The 16181-nt window shown below is 48.5% G+C and overlaps 1 protein-coding gene across 4 annotated transcripts in view; it reads right to left on the bottom strand.

Annotated features, from left to right (window-relative positions):
* The window catches only part of FYCO1 (FYVE and coiled-coil domain containing 1), a 231330-nt gene that overhangs the window by 144532 nt on the left and 70617 nt on the right, over window positions 1–16181 (bottom strand). For all 4 annotated transcript variants that reach the window (XM_029589659.1, XM_029589663.1, XM_029589661.1 and 1 more), the window contains exons 9-10: window positions 8525–8617; window positions 2830–2948 (exon numbers count right to left, since the gene is read on the bottom strand). In XM_029589659.1, the coding sequence (XP_029445519.1) occupies window positions 2830–2948; window positions 8525–8617 (212 nt within the window). The remainder of the gene's footprint in view (window positions 1–2829; window positions 2949–8524; window positions 8618–16181) is intronic.

Here is a 16181-nt window from a genome sequence, read left to right as displayed (position 1 = left end):
ACATCGAGGAACTGGAACAAGGTAGGCTCAGACCTCCACTGGACCTGCACGCACAGGTGAGACCTAGCAACGCAATGCTGGTCTGAAGAGTATCCCTCTGGCCACTCGGTAGCCCTTCAGGACCTTCCTCTGGGAACAACGAGTGAGTGAGGCCAGATGGAGGCTGAGGGCAGGAACAAGACAAGACATGGAACTCAGGAACTTGGAAGACTCAGACGAGGATTCGAGGAACTTGGAAGACTCAGACAAGGATTCAGGATTCAGGCACTAGTACAGAGTGAGTACTGCACCACAGCGTGCCCTACACAGCCGCCCATGGCTGGTTGCGGACCACGCCAGAAGCGAAGCAGACTCCAGGCGAGAAGATGAAGACTTGGAACTGGAAACATGATGAAGATTCAGGAAAGGCCTGCACTGAGGCGCACCCTACACAGCCACCTGTGGCTTGTCGCAGACCACGTTGAAGCAGAGCAGGTTTTGGCTTGAGTCTAGGGCATGGACGGAAGCAGGAACAAGAAACTCCAAAGAACGGGAACAGGATTCAAGACTCAGGATTCAAGGATTCAGAACTCAGATTCAGGAAACAGACCTCGGCATTGAAAGCAAGGGCCTTCCGGAGTCTGGCACTGCAGACATGAAGATAGGCCTCGTGCCATGAAGTGCGCTACACAGCCTCCCATGGGCTGGTCACGGACCATGACGGTGGCACGCCAGGAAAGGTGGACAAGCAAGAAACCTGGAAGCAGTACTAAGAGACGGAAACATCAGGACCAGGACTGGAATATCAGGAACATGAAACATCAGGAATATGGAACATCAGGTCACCAAAGAGATGACGAAGGAGCTCCAATGAAGAACAGGACCAGGAACATTCACAGGAGACCAGGAACATTGAACATGAAGACCATCAAGACAGGCAAAGACCACGGAGAACCTTGTATGATGAAGGAAGCACATACAACTGTGAGGATCTATATGAAGGCGCCGAGGAATGGAAGCTGAGCCCTTTTGTAGGGCTGGACAAGGCAAGGACTGATGAGGTCATCCGTTGGGGCCACGGAGCTTTTTCCGCTGCTGGCCCTTTAAATGCAGAGAAGAGGCACGCACGCGCGTCTATGCAGGGCCCAAGGAGTGAAGGAAGTCAACGTCCCTGCTGCACAGCTGGAGGCAACAGCGACGGCAATCCCACCGCGAGATGAACAACAGGCCGCAAAGAGTGGTGGCGGTGGCTTCCTAGCCGTAAGGAAGTGGAGAAACAGTGGCATCAGGGCATCCGGGCCACTTGGGAGCAGCCGGCAGCAGCAGCTCACAGCCACGAAGGTCAGCAGAGCCGACACCGAGGCCCAGAGATTGAAGGGAAGGTGGTCAGGCGCCAGCCCGACCGGCACAGCGCAGGCAGCGAGTTGAGAGGCTGCTCGTGGGCCTGACCACAAGCAGTCTCGTAACACTTTCCCTTTGCAAATAAAGTCCATAAAAAGAAAAGAGATCCAAGGCTGCTGCTTTATATAGAAACAAATTAGATCTTAACTATACAAAAAGAAGAAAGTATATTGCAACAAGCATGTATCCATGTGCCAGACTGAATTTATATCAAGTCAGCAGAGGGGTACAGGAGCCCGAATTTTACAATTCATATCTGTGTGAATCCAAAAACAGATTTCAACTATTCAACCTCTGAATGGATAGGAAATGTTTTCCTGGGAACCTCAAGGAAAAACCTGTACCAGTATCAAGGACTTGTGGTAATAACAATAAAATCTTCTTTCTGTGAAACAGGATGAATTTAGAAATATTTGGTAACATTCTTACAGTTAATTCTAAGAAAGATTTCTCTTTTATTTGGAAACAAGTTCTCAAAATCAGACCCTTGTGTGACTGGAAAACAAACTCTATGGTGCCCATATCCCGCTGCTCATCGGCTAGATAAGTTAGCTGGATAAATCTATCCGGCCAACCTAACTGGGATATTCAGCAGTACCACTGAATACACCTGGCTATCTTAAAAGTTAGAAAAAATCAATATGCCACTGCTACAGCGATTATAACTATAATCAATGAATCATGAGCTGCTACTCAATCGCTGGAATGATATATATTTTTATGTCCTTAAATGAGATGTTTATAGTGAATTTTTTTTAAAAATTGTTCAAAATGAAGATTTTTATGACACCTACTCTATACAGTATATATGTGGATTAAATTGTTATTTGTGTGTTTATTTGTTGAAAATTCCTTTATATTTTCAACAAACGCCTATATCTCTTTCTTGGGTTGCAGCACCTAATATGGAACCTAACATTGTTATTTTTCCCTATATGCATCACCTTGCACTTATCCACATTAAATTTCATGGTTGGTTAGACGGCATTGCGTTGGTTGGACGGCAACCAACGCAATGCCGTCTAACCAACGCAACCAATCATTGCATTGGTTAGATGGCAACCAACGCAATGCAATGAAACGTGTCTTGTCTCCTTAAAAACTTTTCACCAAAAAAAAGAAAAAAACGCGAAATAACGAGTGTCGTCACCAATGATTAAAAGAAGGTTTCCCAGTCTCAAAGCAATATAATAGACTGGCAAGTAGCATTCAACACGCTACAATACCTGTTTGTGAGCATTCTTTTTAAAATATACAGAAGCTCACTTGATATATGAGGTGTCCACATTCGTCCCACAGACTACTCGGTATGAAATGATTTTCAGCTTGTAATTATGATGTTTATTTAATTTTATTTTTTTTTGTACTGGCAACCAAGAAGATTTACAATTTTAGTATATAAGAAAGGTAGCATGTCCAACAGGTTTGCAATTCAGAACAACAACTAACCTTTCCAAGTTCTCTTTTAGGGATGCTATCTCTTCTTTTTGCTTACACATGGTTGATTCATATTCTGTCAGCTGGTTCCTTGTTTTGCTCAGTTGCTCAGTGAGATCAGATTGCGAAACCTGAAAAAATATATATTTATTTAAAATGTATACAGATTTATAGATATGCTGCACGCCTGATGCACATTTGTGTTGTACAAATCTACTCCTCTAATTATACTTTTCATCCATTACAATGACTACAAATCTTTAGTGTTGTCAAGTTTACTATGAATAGCTCAGAATGTTTCTGTTAACACCAACACCCTAATCCCCCCTCCCCACCACTTTCCGAAACCGACCCCGATTCAAAGTGCCCCTCTACAACGGTACATATATAGAGAGAGCCAGACTGAAGCTGTCTCTCTCTCTCTCTCTGCGATATACTAATCAGTGTGAGAACCGCTGGGCGCTATTTCCGCTATATTTATGGCATTTTGATAAATCTAGGCATATGCTTTCTAGGGAAGCCCAAAAGAGCCAAATAAGACTGCTACTGAAAGAAAGCACCTGACTGCACACTCATTTAAGCCAGTTTTCTTCAATGAGTGCCAGTACAAACTTGAAGGATACATCGAGCCAAGTATTTTGTGGTGATACAACTACTGGCCCCACTGCAAAACACTCATATGTCATACCCACTTGAATGAGGGTCTTTTTCTGGTACAGGAGCTTTACTTTACTCAGGTATGGGTAAGAGGAGTGGATATGCCATGCCAATTTTGTGTGTACAATATAACAAGAGAAAATCGTAATGGGATCCTTACACAGGAGAGGACAGGGCATGGGGAAAGAAGTTATTCAAGATTAAGGTCACCTGCACAAGAAGTGGTTAACATGTTACAGGTTGCAAGACAAATTTCCTCTTTCCCGCTAGGGCTGATAAGCTGCAAAGGTAAATGTTAACCTTCTGCTGTCTGAGTGGGGGAAAAAAACTTCGGTTCTAATTTTTTCAATAATATGCAGCAACACTTCAATAGTATGAAGCCTGAGGCACTAAATGGGTTTTCCCCATTTTGGCTCGGATTTAAAAAGCCCTGCGCGAGTAAATTTCAGGGGTCGTGCGTGGGGCCGGGCCCTGAGCGCGGGGCTCACATTATCGAAAGGACCCGGCCACAAGCATAACCCCGATACGCGCAGACGTGTCGGGACTAAAGGAAGGGGCGGGCTTGGGGGAGTAGGGTCTGTGCAAGGAGGGCATGGCAGGGAGGGGGCGGGCCGGGACAGCACCATTAGACGCTGTCCCGGGGAAACGTGTGATGGCAGCTGGCTGGCGCGCGGAGTCTACTTCTGCTCCGAAGCAGCTGTAAAGTTAAAAATTTTTAAAAATCTAATAGGTAGGGGTTAGGGGTTGGAGAGGAGAGGGAAAAGGTAGGAAGGTTAGGTAGGGGTATGGGGAAGTTCCCTCCCAGTCTGCTCCTTAATTAGAGCTGACTGGGAGGAAACTGGGGAAGGCCTACTCGCGTTGCCGTGCGTTGCTTTTTAAAATTCACTCCCCCTTGCGCACGCAAGACCTGACCAGCCCACACGTGTGCACGCAGATTTAAAAATCTGGCACGCATATGCGCGCGGGAATTGTATTTTATAACACGCACACCCGGATGTGTGCGTTAGGGGTGTGCATTCGTATTGAACATAAATGTAAAATGCTACTTTTTTTTTTTTTAACTTAAAAAAGTGATAAGACATAAACGATCGGATTTCCAACTTATTCAACATAGCTATGTTGAATAAGTTGGAAATCGCGATTGTTGATCCAAAATAAAAATTTAAACCCCTCACCTTCCTTAATCCCCCCCCAAAGACTTACCACAACTCCCTGGTGATCCAGCGAGGAGTGAGGACGCCATTTCTGAAAGCCTTTCCGAGGAGCACGTGACGTCGGCGCCACGTCGGAGTGACGCGGCGTCACGTGATCCCCGCGGGTTCGCGCCGGAACGCTCGTTCGGCCCAAAAGGAACTTTTGGCCAGCTTGGGGGGGTCAGGAGGCCCCCCCAAGCTGGCCAAAAGTTCCTTTTGGGCCGAACGAGGGTGCCGGAGGGAACTCGCGAGGAATCTCGTGACGCCCGCGTCACGCCGACATCACGTGATTCCCCGCGGGGTCGCTTCCGGGATCCTCGTTCGGCCCAAAAGGAACTTTTGGCCAGCTTGGGGGGGCCTCCTGACACCCCCCAAGCTGGCCAAAAGTTCCTTTTGGGCCGAACGAGGATCCCGGAAGCGACCCCGCGGGGAATCACGTGACGTCGGCGCCACGTCGCAGTGACGCGGCGTCACGTGATTCCCCGCGAGTTCCCTCCGGCACCCTCGTTCGGCCCAAAAGGAACTTTTGGCCAGCTTGGGGGGGCCTCCTGACACCCCCAAGCTGGCCAAAAGTTCCTTTTGGGCCGAACGAGCGTTCCGGCGCGAACCCGCGGGGAATCACGTGACGCCGACGTCACGTGCTCCTTGCAAAGTTGGTCAGAAATGGCGTCCTGACCCCGCTGGACCACCAGGGAGTTGTGGTAAGTCTTGGGGGGGGGGGGATTAAGGAGGGTGAGGGGTTTAAATTTTTATTTGCACATATGGACATATACTCAACTCATTGAATTCTGTTTATGTCCATATTGACCGCAAATGGGACCCCCTTTGGACATATGGACATATGAACTTAAACTTTTGCTCTGCACATCCCTAGTGTGCGTGTTATAAAATAGCCGCGTCCATGTGCACGCGCCGGGAACCGCACGCACATGGACGCCTGCCCGGAGTTTTTAAAATCTAGCCCTCTGTGTCTACAGGGGAAATGCTTAGTACGTATGCCTTTTTGTGTGAAGACAGGTCCTTGGCAGGGGGAGAGGGGGAAGATCTTTTTCACTTTTCAAAGTTGGTGATTCAGGGGAAAAGGGGTGAGGAGAAGAGCAAAGTTGGTATCTTTCAAAAAGAAATGGGTGGGAGCTGAACCAAGGCTACCTGGAATGTCACACGTTCCAAGCGCATAAATCGGCATATTTTAAAACATGCACTTAATTGAAATTACCAATTTTCTGATTCCTTCACCGGTTCACCCAGTCCTTCTCCCAGACCACTGAAACCCTCCTGGTTCACCAGCCCTAGGCTGTCCTTTTTTTCATGCGTATATGCATGTGTGAAATCTAAGGCATGCGCATACTTTTGATGTTTTCAAAATATGGAGTACAGTCTATGTACGCGAGTATATGCTCATTTGTATGCAAGTAACTCTTTGACAATTCTCCCCATGTTTTGCCAAAAACAAAAACTACACGCAAACATTAGCAGGTATACATGTGTGCAGATAGTTTTGGTGGGATAATTTTCGAAAGGAAAGTCTTGCAGGCATATGACTTTAAATCTATCTGGGCAGTTACAAAATTACCCCCAAAATACAATTTTGGCAGAACGATGCTTAGAAACAGTGAAGTCCATATTCAGTGTTGAAGCCAGCGGTAAATTAGTCGGGTGAGGTTACCTGGTTAAAATGTAACCAGGATATTCAGTGGGACTTTACCCAGTTAAGTCAGCTGCTGCATATACCCAGTTCAAGTTAGCCCTGTAACTTTATCCAGCTAACTTTAGGTCATCCCTTGGCCAGAGTTTAGCCGGTTGGTGTTTAATATCAACACTAACCAGCTAAACTTAAGCTCCATCCTCTGAGAGGACCCCCTGACAGTGCCTCCTTTCAGCCACTTAAGTATTACCTGAGTTATGACTTTACCTGATTAGAATTTAACTGCTGAGAAGAGTGAAAGGTTTATCACGGTTCACAATGTGGAGAGAGAGAGAGAGTGAGAGAGAGAGTGAGAGAGAGAGAGAGACTTGCTATAGTGCCTCCTCCCTAGACAGGTATTTGTATCCCAATGGGAGACCCACCTAGTAACTCGAGGTGAGGGTTAAGTATTAGTGTAGGGGGTTAGGGGCCACTTTCACATTCAACGTGAGACGTACGAACAGAACAGTGGTCTCTTGTGAAGATTTGCTGGCCTTCGGAGTGAGGAAACTCACTCCAAGATGAGATTTGTGCAATGTTCATTGCACAAATCTCATCTTGGAGTGAGTTTCCTCACTCCGAAGGCCAGCAAATCTTCACAAGAGACCACTGTTCTGCGATATACTGGTAATGTAGCCCAAATTGGGCTAATAGTGCAACTTGCGATAACAGCCTTTTGCATAGCTGATATTGCAATTTGCGATACACATGCTTATTAGCATAAGGTACACCCCTTTTTGATACCAATGCGATATTGCAAAATGAGGCCCTAAATCAGATAAACGGAATAATTTACTAGGTGTTTTAAAAATGACTCAAATACTAAAGGATTTATGAAAGAAAGGTTAGCGTGCAAAAAAAGGTTTCTAAAAACAGTATGTTATGCAATAAGGCCTTATCGTGCACACTAAAATTGCCCCCAACATGTTCGCAGGAACACATTGAAATTAGCAAGCACCCACCTGCAAGTATGTAAATCTGGGAGCATCATACGCATATGAAGCTTTAGCAGGCTTACAGTAAATAGCTTGGCATTCACTTCTCCACCTGCTATCTACTGTCGACCTGCCAAAGCCAAACGCTTAACACCAGGTGTTGAATTTTAAGCATACATACTTCCAAATTCCCCGTCAGAGATAACAGGAAACAGTAATCAAATTACTACCATGCTGGAAACCAGTAGTTTCTTCAAAACCAAGTGAAAGTGGCCACATATTCTACATCTGTTAAATTTTCCTCAAATATTCTGATCCCTTTTTAAAGAAGATATATTTAAAAGGAATATGCAGGAGAAGGGACATTTTCAGAGCATTTCATCTGCATAACTGGACTGTCAGAAAACCGCCCCTCCTATATGCGGGTGAACATAGGCATGCAGTTTCACAATGTATGTACTTTCACCCACACCATGCTGGAGATGCTCCCGGAGCAGGGATAGGAGAAAACAGTACACACTGTTTTGGCTGGAAGAAGCATGCACAGAAAAAGCAAGTGCAAAATCTCCGTGGCTGCTTCTTCCTTTGACAGAAGCTGTCCTGCGGCAGTAGGGGGAGGCAACCACCGTAGGACAGAAGCCTGTGGTAACAGATGCTTTGGCTGGAGGAGGGAGGGAGGAAGCCTTAGGGGAGGGAGGGGGGAGATCTTGAGGCTTGTCTGGGGAGAGTACTGGGGTCAAGGAGAGAAGGAATTTGCTGGGGTCTGTCTAGGGAGTGTGCTGGCCTCAGTATTTTTTTCTATTCTACTTCCAAGCCTACATAATAAAAAGAACGTCTGCAAGTTTCTGCAGTATAACATGCATCGCAAAGTCTTTGCGCTTTTTTCTGGGAGTATAAATGGTGTGGTCCTAGCTTGGGGCAACAGCCTGACCGGAGGTCCGAGGGGGATCCCTCACCCTCTGACTCTCTAAATGGAGTTCCGAGGTCCACCCCCTCCCCCCAGCCCGTGGTTCTGCTGACAGCCACAAATGTGAGCCTGTGTATAAAGGTTTGCCCCCATCCCTGTTATAGTGAGAGGAACTGCTGTATGATAAATTTCAATGGGATTAAGAACCGAGGTCTAGATCTCAAATCTCAGTGGTATAGAATAACCTACAGAGAGGTTCTGTAGAGATGCTACCATACCAATGGCTATGAACGCAAATGTCTCAGGTTTTTTAACTGAATAACTATTGTACCTTCAGTTCCACAGCTTCATCCTGTATAGCAGTTCGCCTTTGTTTTTCCTCTTCAAGTTTCTGCATTGTACTCTCAAAATCTTCACTTACAGCCTAATGCAATTGATAAAAAATATCTGTTGAAAATACAGCACCTTGACGTCGACATCCTACACGACTGCTGCTTTTATTACACCCTACACAAAATGAAAAAGAAAAAAATTAAAATGTCCATAGACAAACGCTGACCGGCTAGCAAAGTTAGCCAGATAAACTTATCTGGCTAACAGAGATGGGATATTCAGTGATGCCCACACTGGTGAATATACCTAGCTATGTTAAAGTTGGCTGAATAAGATTATCTAGCTAACTTTAGGATTGCTTTTTGGCAGCCAGCTATGTTAGCCAGATAATGCTGAAAATAGGAAAATTGGTTCTTACCTGCCAATTTTCGTTCCTGTAGTACCAAGGATCAGTCCAGACTGCTGGGTTGTGTCTCCCTTCCAGCAGATGGAGTCAGAGAAAAAATTGAAAAGGCACCCCTCTTAACCTAGTGTGCCACCTGCGATCCCTCAGTATATACGATATCAAAGCAGAATAACCAATAAAGGAGAACAAATCCCCAAACCTAACAACCAATGGCTACAACAATAAGCATGGTAAAATAAACGAACCGTACCGCCACATAACTTAGTAAGGAAGAAGATTCCTTCCTAATCCCGTAAAGAACTCTGCCAAGGGAAGGAAGAAAATATACAGAAAACGGACTCTCCAAAAACCAAGGGCGGGCGTCTGGACTGATCCTTGGTACTACAGGAACGAAAATTAGCAGGTAAGAATCAATTTTCCTTTCCCTGTACGTACCAGGATCAGTCCAGACCGCTGGGATGTACCAGAGCTGCCCTAATTGGGGTGGGATCTGGAGAGTCCCGCACGAAGTACACTGCTGCCAAAACAGTTGACGTCCGGATCACGGACGTCCACACGGTAATGTTTCGCAAAAGTATGCAATGATTTCCAAGTGGCTGCTCTACAAATCTCCTGCAGCGAGACCGACTGGCTCTCCACCCAAGAGGCCGCTTGAGATCTGGTAGAGTGTGCTTTCAAGCCTTCTGGTATGGCCCACCCAGCACAAAGATAAGTGGAGGAAATGGCCTCCTTCAACCACCTAGAAACCGTAGCCTTGGATGCCTTATGTCCCCTTCTAGACCACTCAATAAAACAAACAAATGATCCGATAATCGAAAGGCATTGGTCACCTCTAGATAGCAATGGAGAACCCGCCGCACATCCAACTTATGCAGATCCTTATCCGTCGCAGAAGCTGATTCCAAATTTGGGAAGGCCGGTAACTCTACCGTCTGATTCACATGAAAACCCGATACCACATTGGGCAAGAAGGATGGAACGGTCCGTAGCGAAACTCCGGAATCCGAAATACGGAGATACGGATCCCGACACGACAAAGCTTGAAGCTCAGAAATCCGCCACGTGGAGGTAACGGCTACCAAAAAGACAGTCTTGAGCGTCAAGTCCTTCAACGTAGCCCGCTGGAGGGGCTCAAACAGAAGACCACATAAGCCCTTGAGAACTAAATTCAAGCTCCAGGCAGGACAATCTGTCGGACTGGAGGGCGCAAATGCTTGGCCCCCTTTAAAAAACGGGGCACATCTGGATGAGCTGCCAGCGGAAAACCCATCAATCTTTCCCCGCAGACAACCCAGTGCCGCGACCTGCACCCGGAGAGAACTGCAAGCTAAACCCTTCTTCAGTCCCTCCTGCAGAAAGGATAGGATGTGTGCTATCGAAGCCAGACATGGGGGCACCTTCAATCCGCAGCACCAAGAGTCGAAAACTCTCCAAACAAGAATATAGGCCAACGATGTGGACGATTTCCGTGCTTGCAAAAGGGTAGAAATAACAGAATCCGAATATCCCCTTTTTCTCAATTGCCTACTCTCATAAGCCAGGCTGCTAGACAAAAGCGATCCACCCGATCGAAAAAAAACTGGACCTTGTCAAAGTAGATTCGGAAGATGGGTAAGACGCACTGGCTCGTTGATTGCCAAGGTGATCAGATCCGCAAACCATGGCCTTTGGGGCCACTCTGGGGCTACAAGAATGACAGATCCCAAGTGGTTCTCTATCCAACGCAAGATCTTGCCCTCTAGTGGCCAAGGCGGAAACACATACAGCAGTATCTCATGAGGCCACGGAAGAACGAGAGCGTCCACTCCTTCCGACCCTTGGTCTCGCCGACGACGAACTGGGGCACCTTTGCATTTGTCCGAATTTCCATCAGATCGAGGTGTGGGACCCCCCAACAACGAGTGAGCAGCCAGAAAGCTGCATTGGACAATTCCCACTCACTGGGATCCAGATGCTGGCGGCTGAGAAAGTCTGCCTGCATATTGTCCACCCCTATTATGTGCGAGGCCGCCAGCTGGACCAGATGGCGCTCTGCCCACGTCATGAGCCTTTCAGCCTTCCAGGCCACCAACTGGCTTCTGGCTCCCCCCTGGCGGTTGATGTAGGCTACCGTCATCGCGTTGTCTGACAAGACTCGCACCGCATGCTGAGCTATCAGAGGGAGAAATACGCGTAATGCCAGGCGTACCGCCCTGGTTTCCAATCGATTTATTGACCACGTCGCCTGATAACTTGTCCAACAACCCTGAGTGGATTGTGACTGGCAAACTGCCCCCCAACCAGTGAGGCTGGCATCCGTCTTGACTATGATCCACTGTGGCTCCTCCAGGTCCATCCCCTGTAACAAGTGGGCCGGGATCAACCACCAACCGAGACTGGACCTGGCTGGTTCCATCAGTGGCAAAGGCAGGTGGAACTTGTCCGATTTCTGATCCCACTGAGAAAGCAATGCGTGTTGTAATGGTCTCATATGCGCCCACACCCAGGGAACCACTTCCAGAGTAGATGCCATGAAACCAAGTACCTGCAAATAATCCCATACTATGGGCAGGGGTAAGGACAGGAGCTGATGGATTTGTGCCACCAACTTGAGCATCCTCTCCCGCGTGAGGAAGACCTTGCCTACCGAGGTATCGAAACATGCTCCCAAGAAGTTGAGGACCTGAGAATGTACCAAATGGCTCTTGGCAAAGTTGACCACCCAACCAAGGGACTGGAGCTTTAGTAGAACCTTGCTCACTGCGAACCGACAGAGGCTCTCCAATTTGGCCTGGATGAGCCAGTCGTCCAGGTAGGGGTGAACCAAGATCCCTTCCCGCCGTAGGGCAGCTGCTACGACCACCATTACCTTGGTGAAGGCCCGAGGCGCTGTTGCTAGCCCGAACGGGAGAGCTTGGAACTGATAATGCTCCCCCAGGACCATGAACCAGAGAAACCGCTCATGGCGCTCGCTGATTCCGATGTGAAGATACGCCTCTGTCAGGTCCAAAGAGGCCAAATATTCTCCCGAGTGGACAGCCGCAATGACCGAACGTAGAGTCTCCATGCGAAATCGGGGGAACCTGAAGGGCTCGGTTGACCGTCTTGAGATCCAATATCGGCCAGAAGGACCCCTCCTTCTTTGGGACTACGAAATAGATGGAAGTACCTGCCGGCCCTGTGCTCCTCTGGAGGAACAGCAACAATGGCCCCCAGGGATTTCAACCGACTCAGGGTTTGCCCGACTACTTCTTGCTTGGTCTGAGAGCCGGCGAGAAGAAATCAGAAAAAGATCCCTTAACGGGCGGGCAAAATCAACTCGTAACCGAGTGCGATGATATTGAGGACCCACTGGTCCGACGGATCCTGACCCACTCCTCGAGAAACAGGGAGAAACGACCTCCCACCACTGGAACCGGGGAGGAGAGGGTCGGAACACCTTCATTGGGACGGCTAACTCCGGTGGCTCCTTGAGAGCCTCCCTCCCGAAATGGCCTCCGATCACGAAAGGAAGTAGACCAAGACTGCGCTCTCTGAGTCTGTTGTCGGGCGGGAAAAAGCGGGAGGCGAGACTGCCGAAATCTGCAATGTTCCCCGGAAACGGTAACGCTCTGCCCCAAAGGGTCTGGAAGACTTGGGTTTGTCTTCTTGGCAACTTATACACCTTATTCTCCCCAAGAGACTTAATAAGGGCGTCCAGCTCCTCCCCAAACAACAACTTTCCCTTAAAAGGAAGATTGCCCAACTGAGTTTTGGACGAAACATCCGCGGACCAGTTCCGGAGCCAGAGGAGCCGCCTAGGTGAAACTGCAGTGGCCATGTTGCGCGAAGATGCCCGCAACAGATCATATAATGTATCCGCTGTGTAAGCCACTGCGGACTCCATCCTATTCACCTGATCTGCTTCCTCTGGCGGTAACTCCTGTGAGGTGAGCATTTGCTGGACCCACCCGAGGGTCGCTTGCTGCATGAGACTACTGCAGACCGCCGCCCTAACACACAGCACTGACACCTCAAAGATGCACTTGAGGAGGACCTCTAGCCATCTATCCTGCAAGTCTTTTAAGAGCCGTCACTCCCGTGACAGGAATGGTGGTCCGCTTAGTGACCGCAGTAACCGACACGTCCACCTTGGAAATCCTGAGGCTTCCTCAGGTAAAGGGTAGAGCTTGTCCATCGCCCGTCCCACCCGCAGGGTCGCGTCCGGAGATTCCCACTCCCGAGTGACCAAATGCTTAAGCATTGGGTGGGAGGGAAAAGTTTGGGGCAGGGCACGCAACCCAGAAAGTACTGGTTTCCTCTTAACCGGCTCCGAGCTGGGGACTGGTGCTTCCACTTCCAGTTCCTCCAGAACATGGGGGATCAAGGGATCCAACTCCTCCCGGCAAAACAATCGAGAAACCCAGGGGTCGTCCCCCTCTACTGGGGTGGACTCATCAACACCCCCATCTAAAGTTTGGAGGAGAGGATCCAAAAAGGATCCCAAGGGAGCCGGCTCCGGAGCCCCCTCAGGGGCCGAAGGGACATTCAGAGTCGTGGACCATCTTGCGACCTTCATGGGAGGGGGCTCCTCATCCTCCTGATGAGCTTCCACCTCCAAAAAAGCCCTATGCATCAGGAAAATAAACTTTGAAGAAAATACTGACTGTTCCTTTAAGGGCTCCGATAGGGGAGGGGGAGGAGGAAGAGGAGGAGGGGGGGCCGAGCTCCCTGAGGGGGCGGGCCCTGGATCGCGCAGTCGGACGGGACTCAGGCTGGGAGGAGACAGCAGAGAATCCTCTCCCCCAGCCGGCAGGTAGGGCTCTGACAAAATGGCCGCCGTTCCCGTGCGCACTGGCAACGGACCCATTCCACGGCTCGCGGCAAAATCGGCCCAAAATCCCCCCCGGACGAGCCCTCCCCTTTGGGTAGGCAGCAGATGCAAACCCGTCCTGCGAGAGGCGCAACCCCGCCTCCCACATGCTGAGCACGATAGCCCTCATGGCATCCCGGAGGGGGGGGGGGGGGTCTCAGACAGCGCGGTAGGAAAGAAACTGAAGAGTCTTAAAATACTTTGCCAAACTCACGGCCTTCCAGAGCTCTGGGAACGCTGCAGCACCCGAGGAAAAATCATCTCGGGGCGCTGAGGGGAGGGTCCGGCCCACCAGTTAATCCCCTTCCAGAGAGAGACGGCCCTTCGGGAACAAGGCTTTGAGAGTTACCAGCTCCTGCCTTACCTCTACCGCTGCTGAGTGAAAAGCCTGGTGAAATAAAACCACACTGCTTTTTTTTGTTCAATAAACTTGCTGTAGCCAAAGGTATTAACAAAAGAAACCAGAGTTTCAGAACTCCGTTAAGAATGTAAATACATTTAAAGAAATTTGAAAATAAGGACCTCAGGTTCAGGTCAACTCCTCTGCTGAGAGTCAAAGAAAATACTGAGGGATCACAGGTGGCACACAGGTTAAGAGGGGTGCCTTTTCAGTTTTTTTTTCTGACTCCATCTACTGGAAGGGAGACACAACCCAGCGGTTTTGGACTGATCCTGGTACGTACAGGGAACGGTTGTTTATCCGGCTAGCTTAGCCAGATAGCTGACTCCGCCCCGGAACAACCCCGCCCCTCCTCTGAATTAGACTGATAACTTTTTAGCCAGATAAGAAGTTATCCACCTATTTCAGGGCCAGTCAGTATAGCAGGATTTTCAATCCCAGCATTTGTCTGGCTAAGTCTAAACTTAGCCGGACAAATGGTGCTGAATAAGAACCTCTGGGAGGTCGATGTTCAGTGCCACTTAGTCAGATAAGAATGGACTTAGCTGCCAAGTGGTGGCAGCTGAATATTTGGGCCACATTAAGCGGTCCGCCACTTATCCAGGTAAGTATTTAGCTGGATAGTACTTGTCTGGCTAAGAGGTGGGCAGAGTATCGGCATAATGGGGAGGAACCACTTATCCGGCAACCTCAGCCCAGATAAGTAGTGATACTGTATTTGAATTTATGTATTAGGCTAGCTGAATATGTCAGACCTACTCAAAGCATGTCTCAAGTTACTAGCAATTTATTTGGGGATATTCAGTGGTATAGGCATGCCACTGAATATACCGTGTGAGTTAGCCAGTTAAGTCTTATCTGGTTAACTCAAGTAAATGGCTATTTTTAATTTCTACCTCTAAATTATTAAGTTCCTAGATCATAAATAGATCTTTTAGACAACAATTTCTAATGGATCTAGCTGTGGAAGCTTATGCATACATTTACGGCCTGATTTAAGGGTTTTGTTTTTTTTCCTAAAGTGATTAGAACAAGGAAAAAAATCAAACTCTTAGCCAGAAGGAAGGCAAACTTCAATCAGGTAAAGTTTATCCAGAATAATCATTATTTACTTGGATAAATGGCTTTTGCAAACTGCACATAAAGTAACATGCAGCCTTTAGGAGCTTAATTGTCAAAAGGATTTATGCGCGTACATCCCCGGTTTATGTGTGTAAACTGGCATTTCAAATGCAGGTAACTCGATTATGTAAACACTTTTTCCCCAGGCGCACGGCTGGTGTTCCAAGGGAAACAGTCAGGGAGGGAAGCATTTGCACACGTACTTTTGGTGGCTCAGCTGGTAAGTGCTCAGTATTGCCATGCAAAAGGTTTTACCTTCAAACTCCCGGTTGGGTCCAGCCCCTCCACATGTCAGCGGGAGCCTGGAATGCTACAGAGGCAATATTCACTGCCCCTGGAGGGAGAAAGGGAGTCATGGTCACTGCCAAAGGGCTCGGGGTCAAAGACTGCAAGGTTGCAGAAGCAGGCCCTGCTGGTGCCTAATCTCTGGCCTAGGACTGTCACTGCAATGACTGGGCTAAGCATTAAGCTGGGAGGGGAGATAAAACAGAAGAAAGAAGTTCCCGGGTAGTTGTGAACACAGGCTCATGGTACCAGCATCCCAGCACTGGTTCTGAGTGAGCTGAAAACCAAAGGATCAGGGGGGAAGCAGTTTCCAGCGCTCCCGAGCCCTGGCCAGCCAGCAGAGTATCAGGGGCTATTGGGGGGGGGGGGGGGAGATTACTGAGCAGGATCTGCACCCCCATCCCCCTGCTGATGTTATCAATGCGACTGAGGTGACTATAAAAACACTGTTCCAGCCAGAGGTGTCACTACCCTCCCCCAGCATGCCTGGGGCCTGGACTTGCCTCTATTGCAGTTTCCAGCCAACCAGCAGAGGATCAGCGGCAATAGGGGAGTTTACTGAGCAAAAACCCTGCCCTCCTCCTTCTCCCTTCCCCACTGATGTCATTGAA

The sequence above is a fragment of the Rhinatrema bivittatum genome, chromosome 2, assembly GCF_901001135.1.
Source record: "Rhinatrema bivittatum chromosome 2, aRhiBiv1.1, whole genome shotgun sequence".
NCBI classification, from domain to species: Eukaryota; Metazoa; Chordata; class Amphibia; order Gymnophiona; family Rhinatrematidae; genus Rhinatrema; species Rhinatrema bivittatum.
Note: the sequence above shows the minus strand (reverse complement) of the source record. Positions and strands in the feature narration are given on the sequence as shown.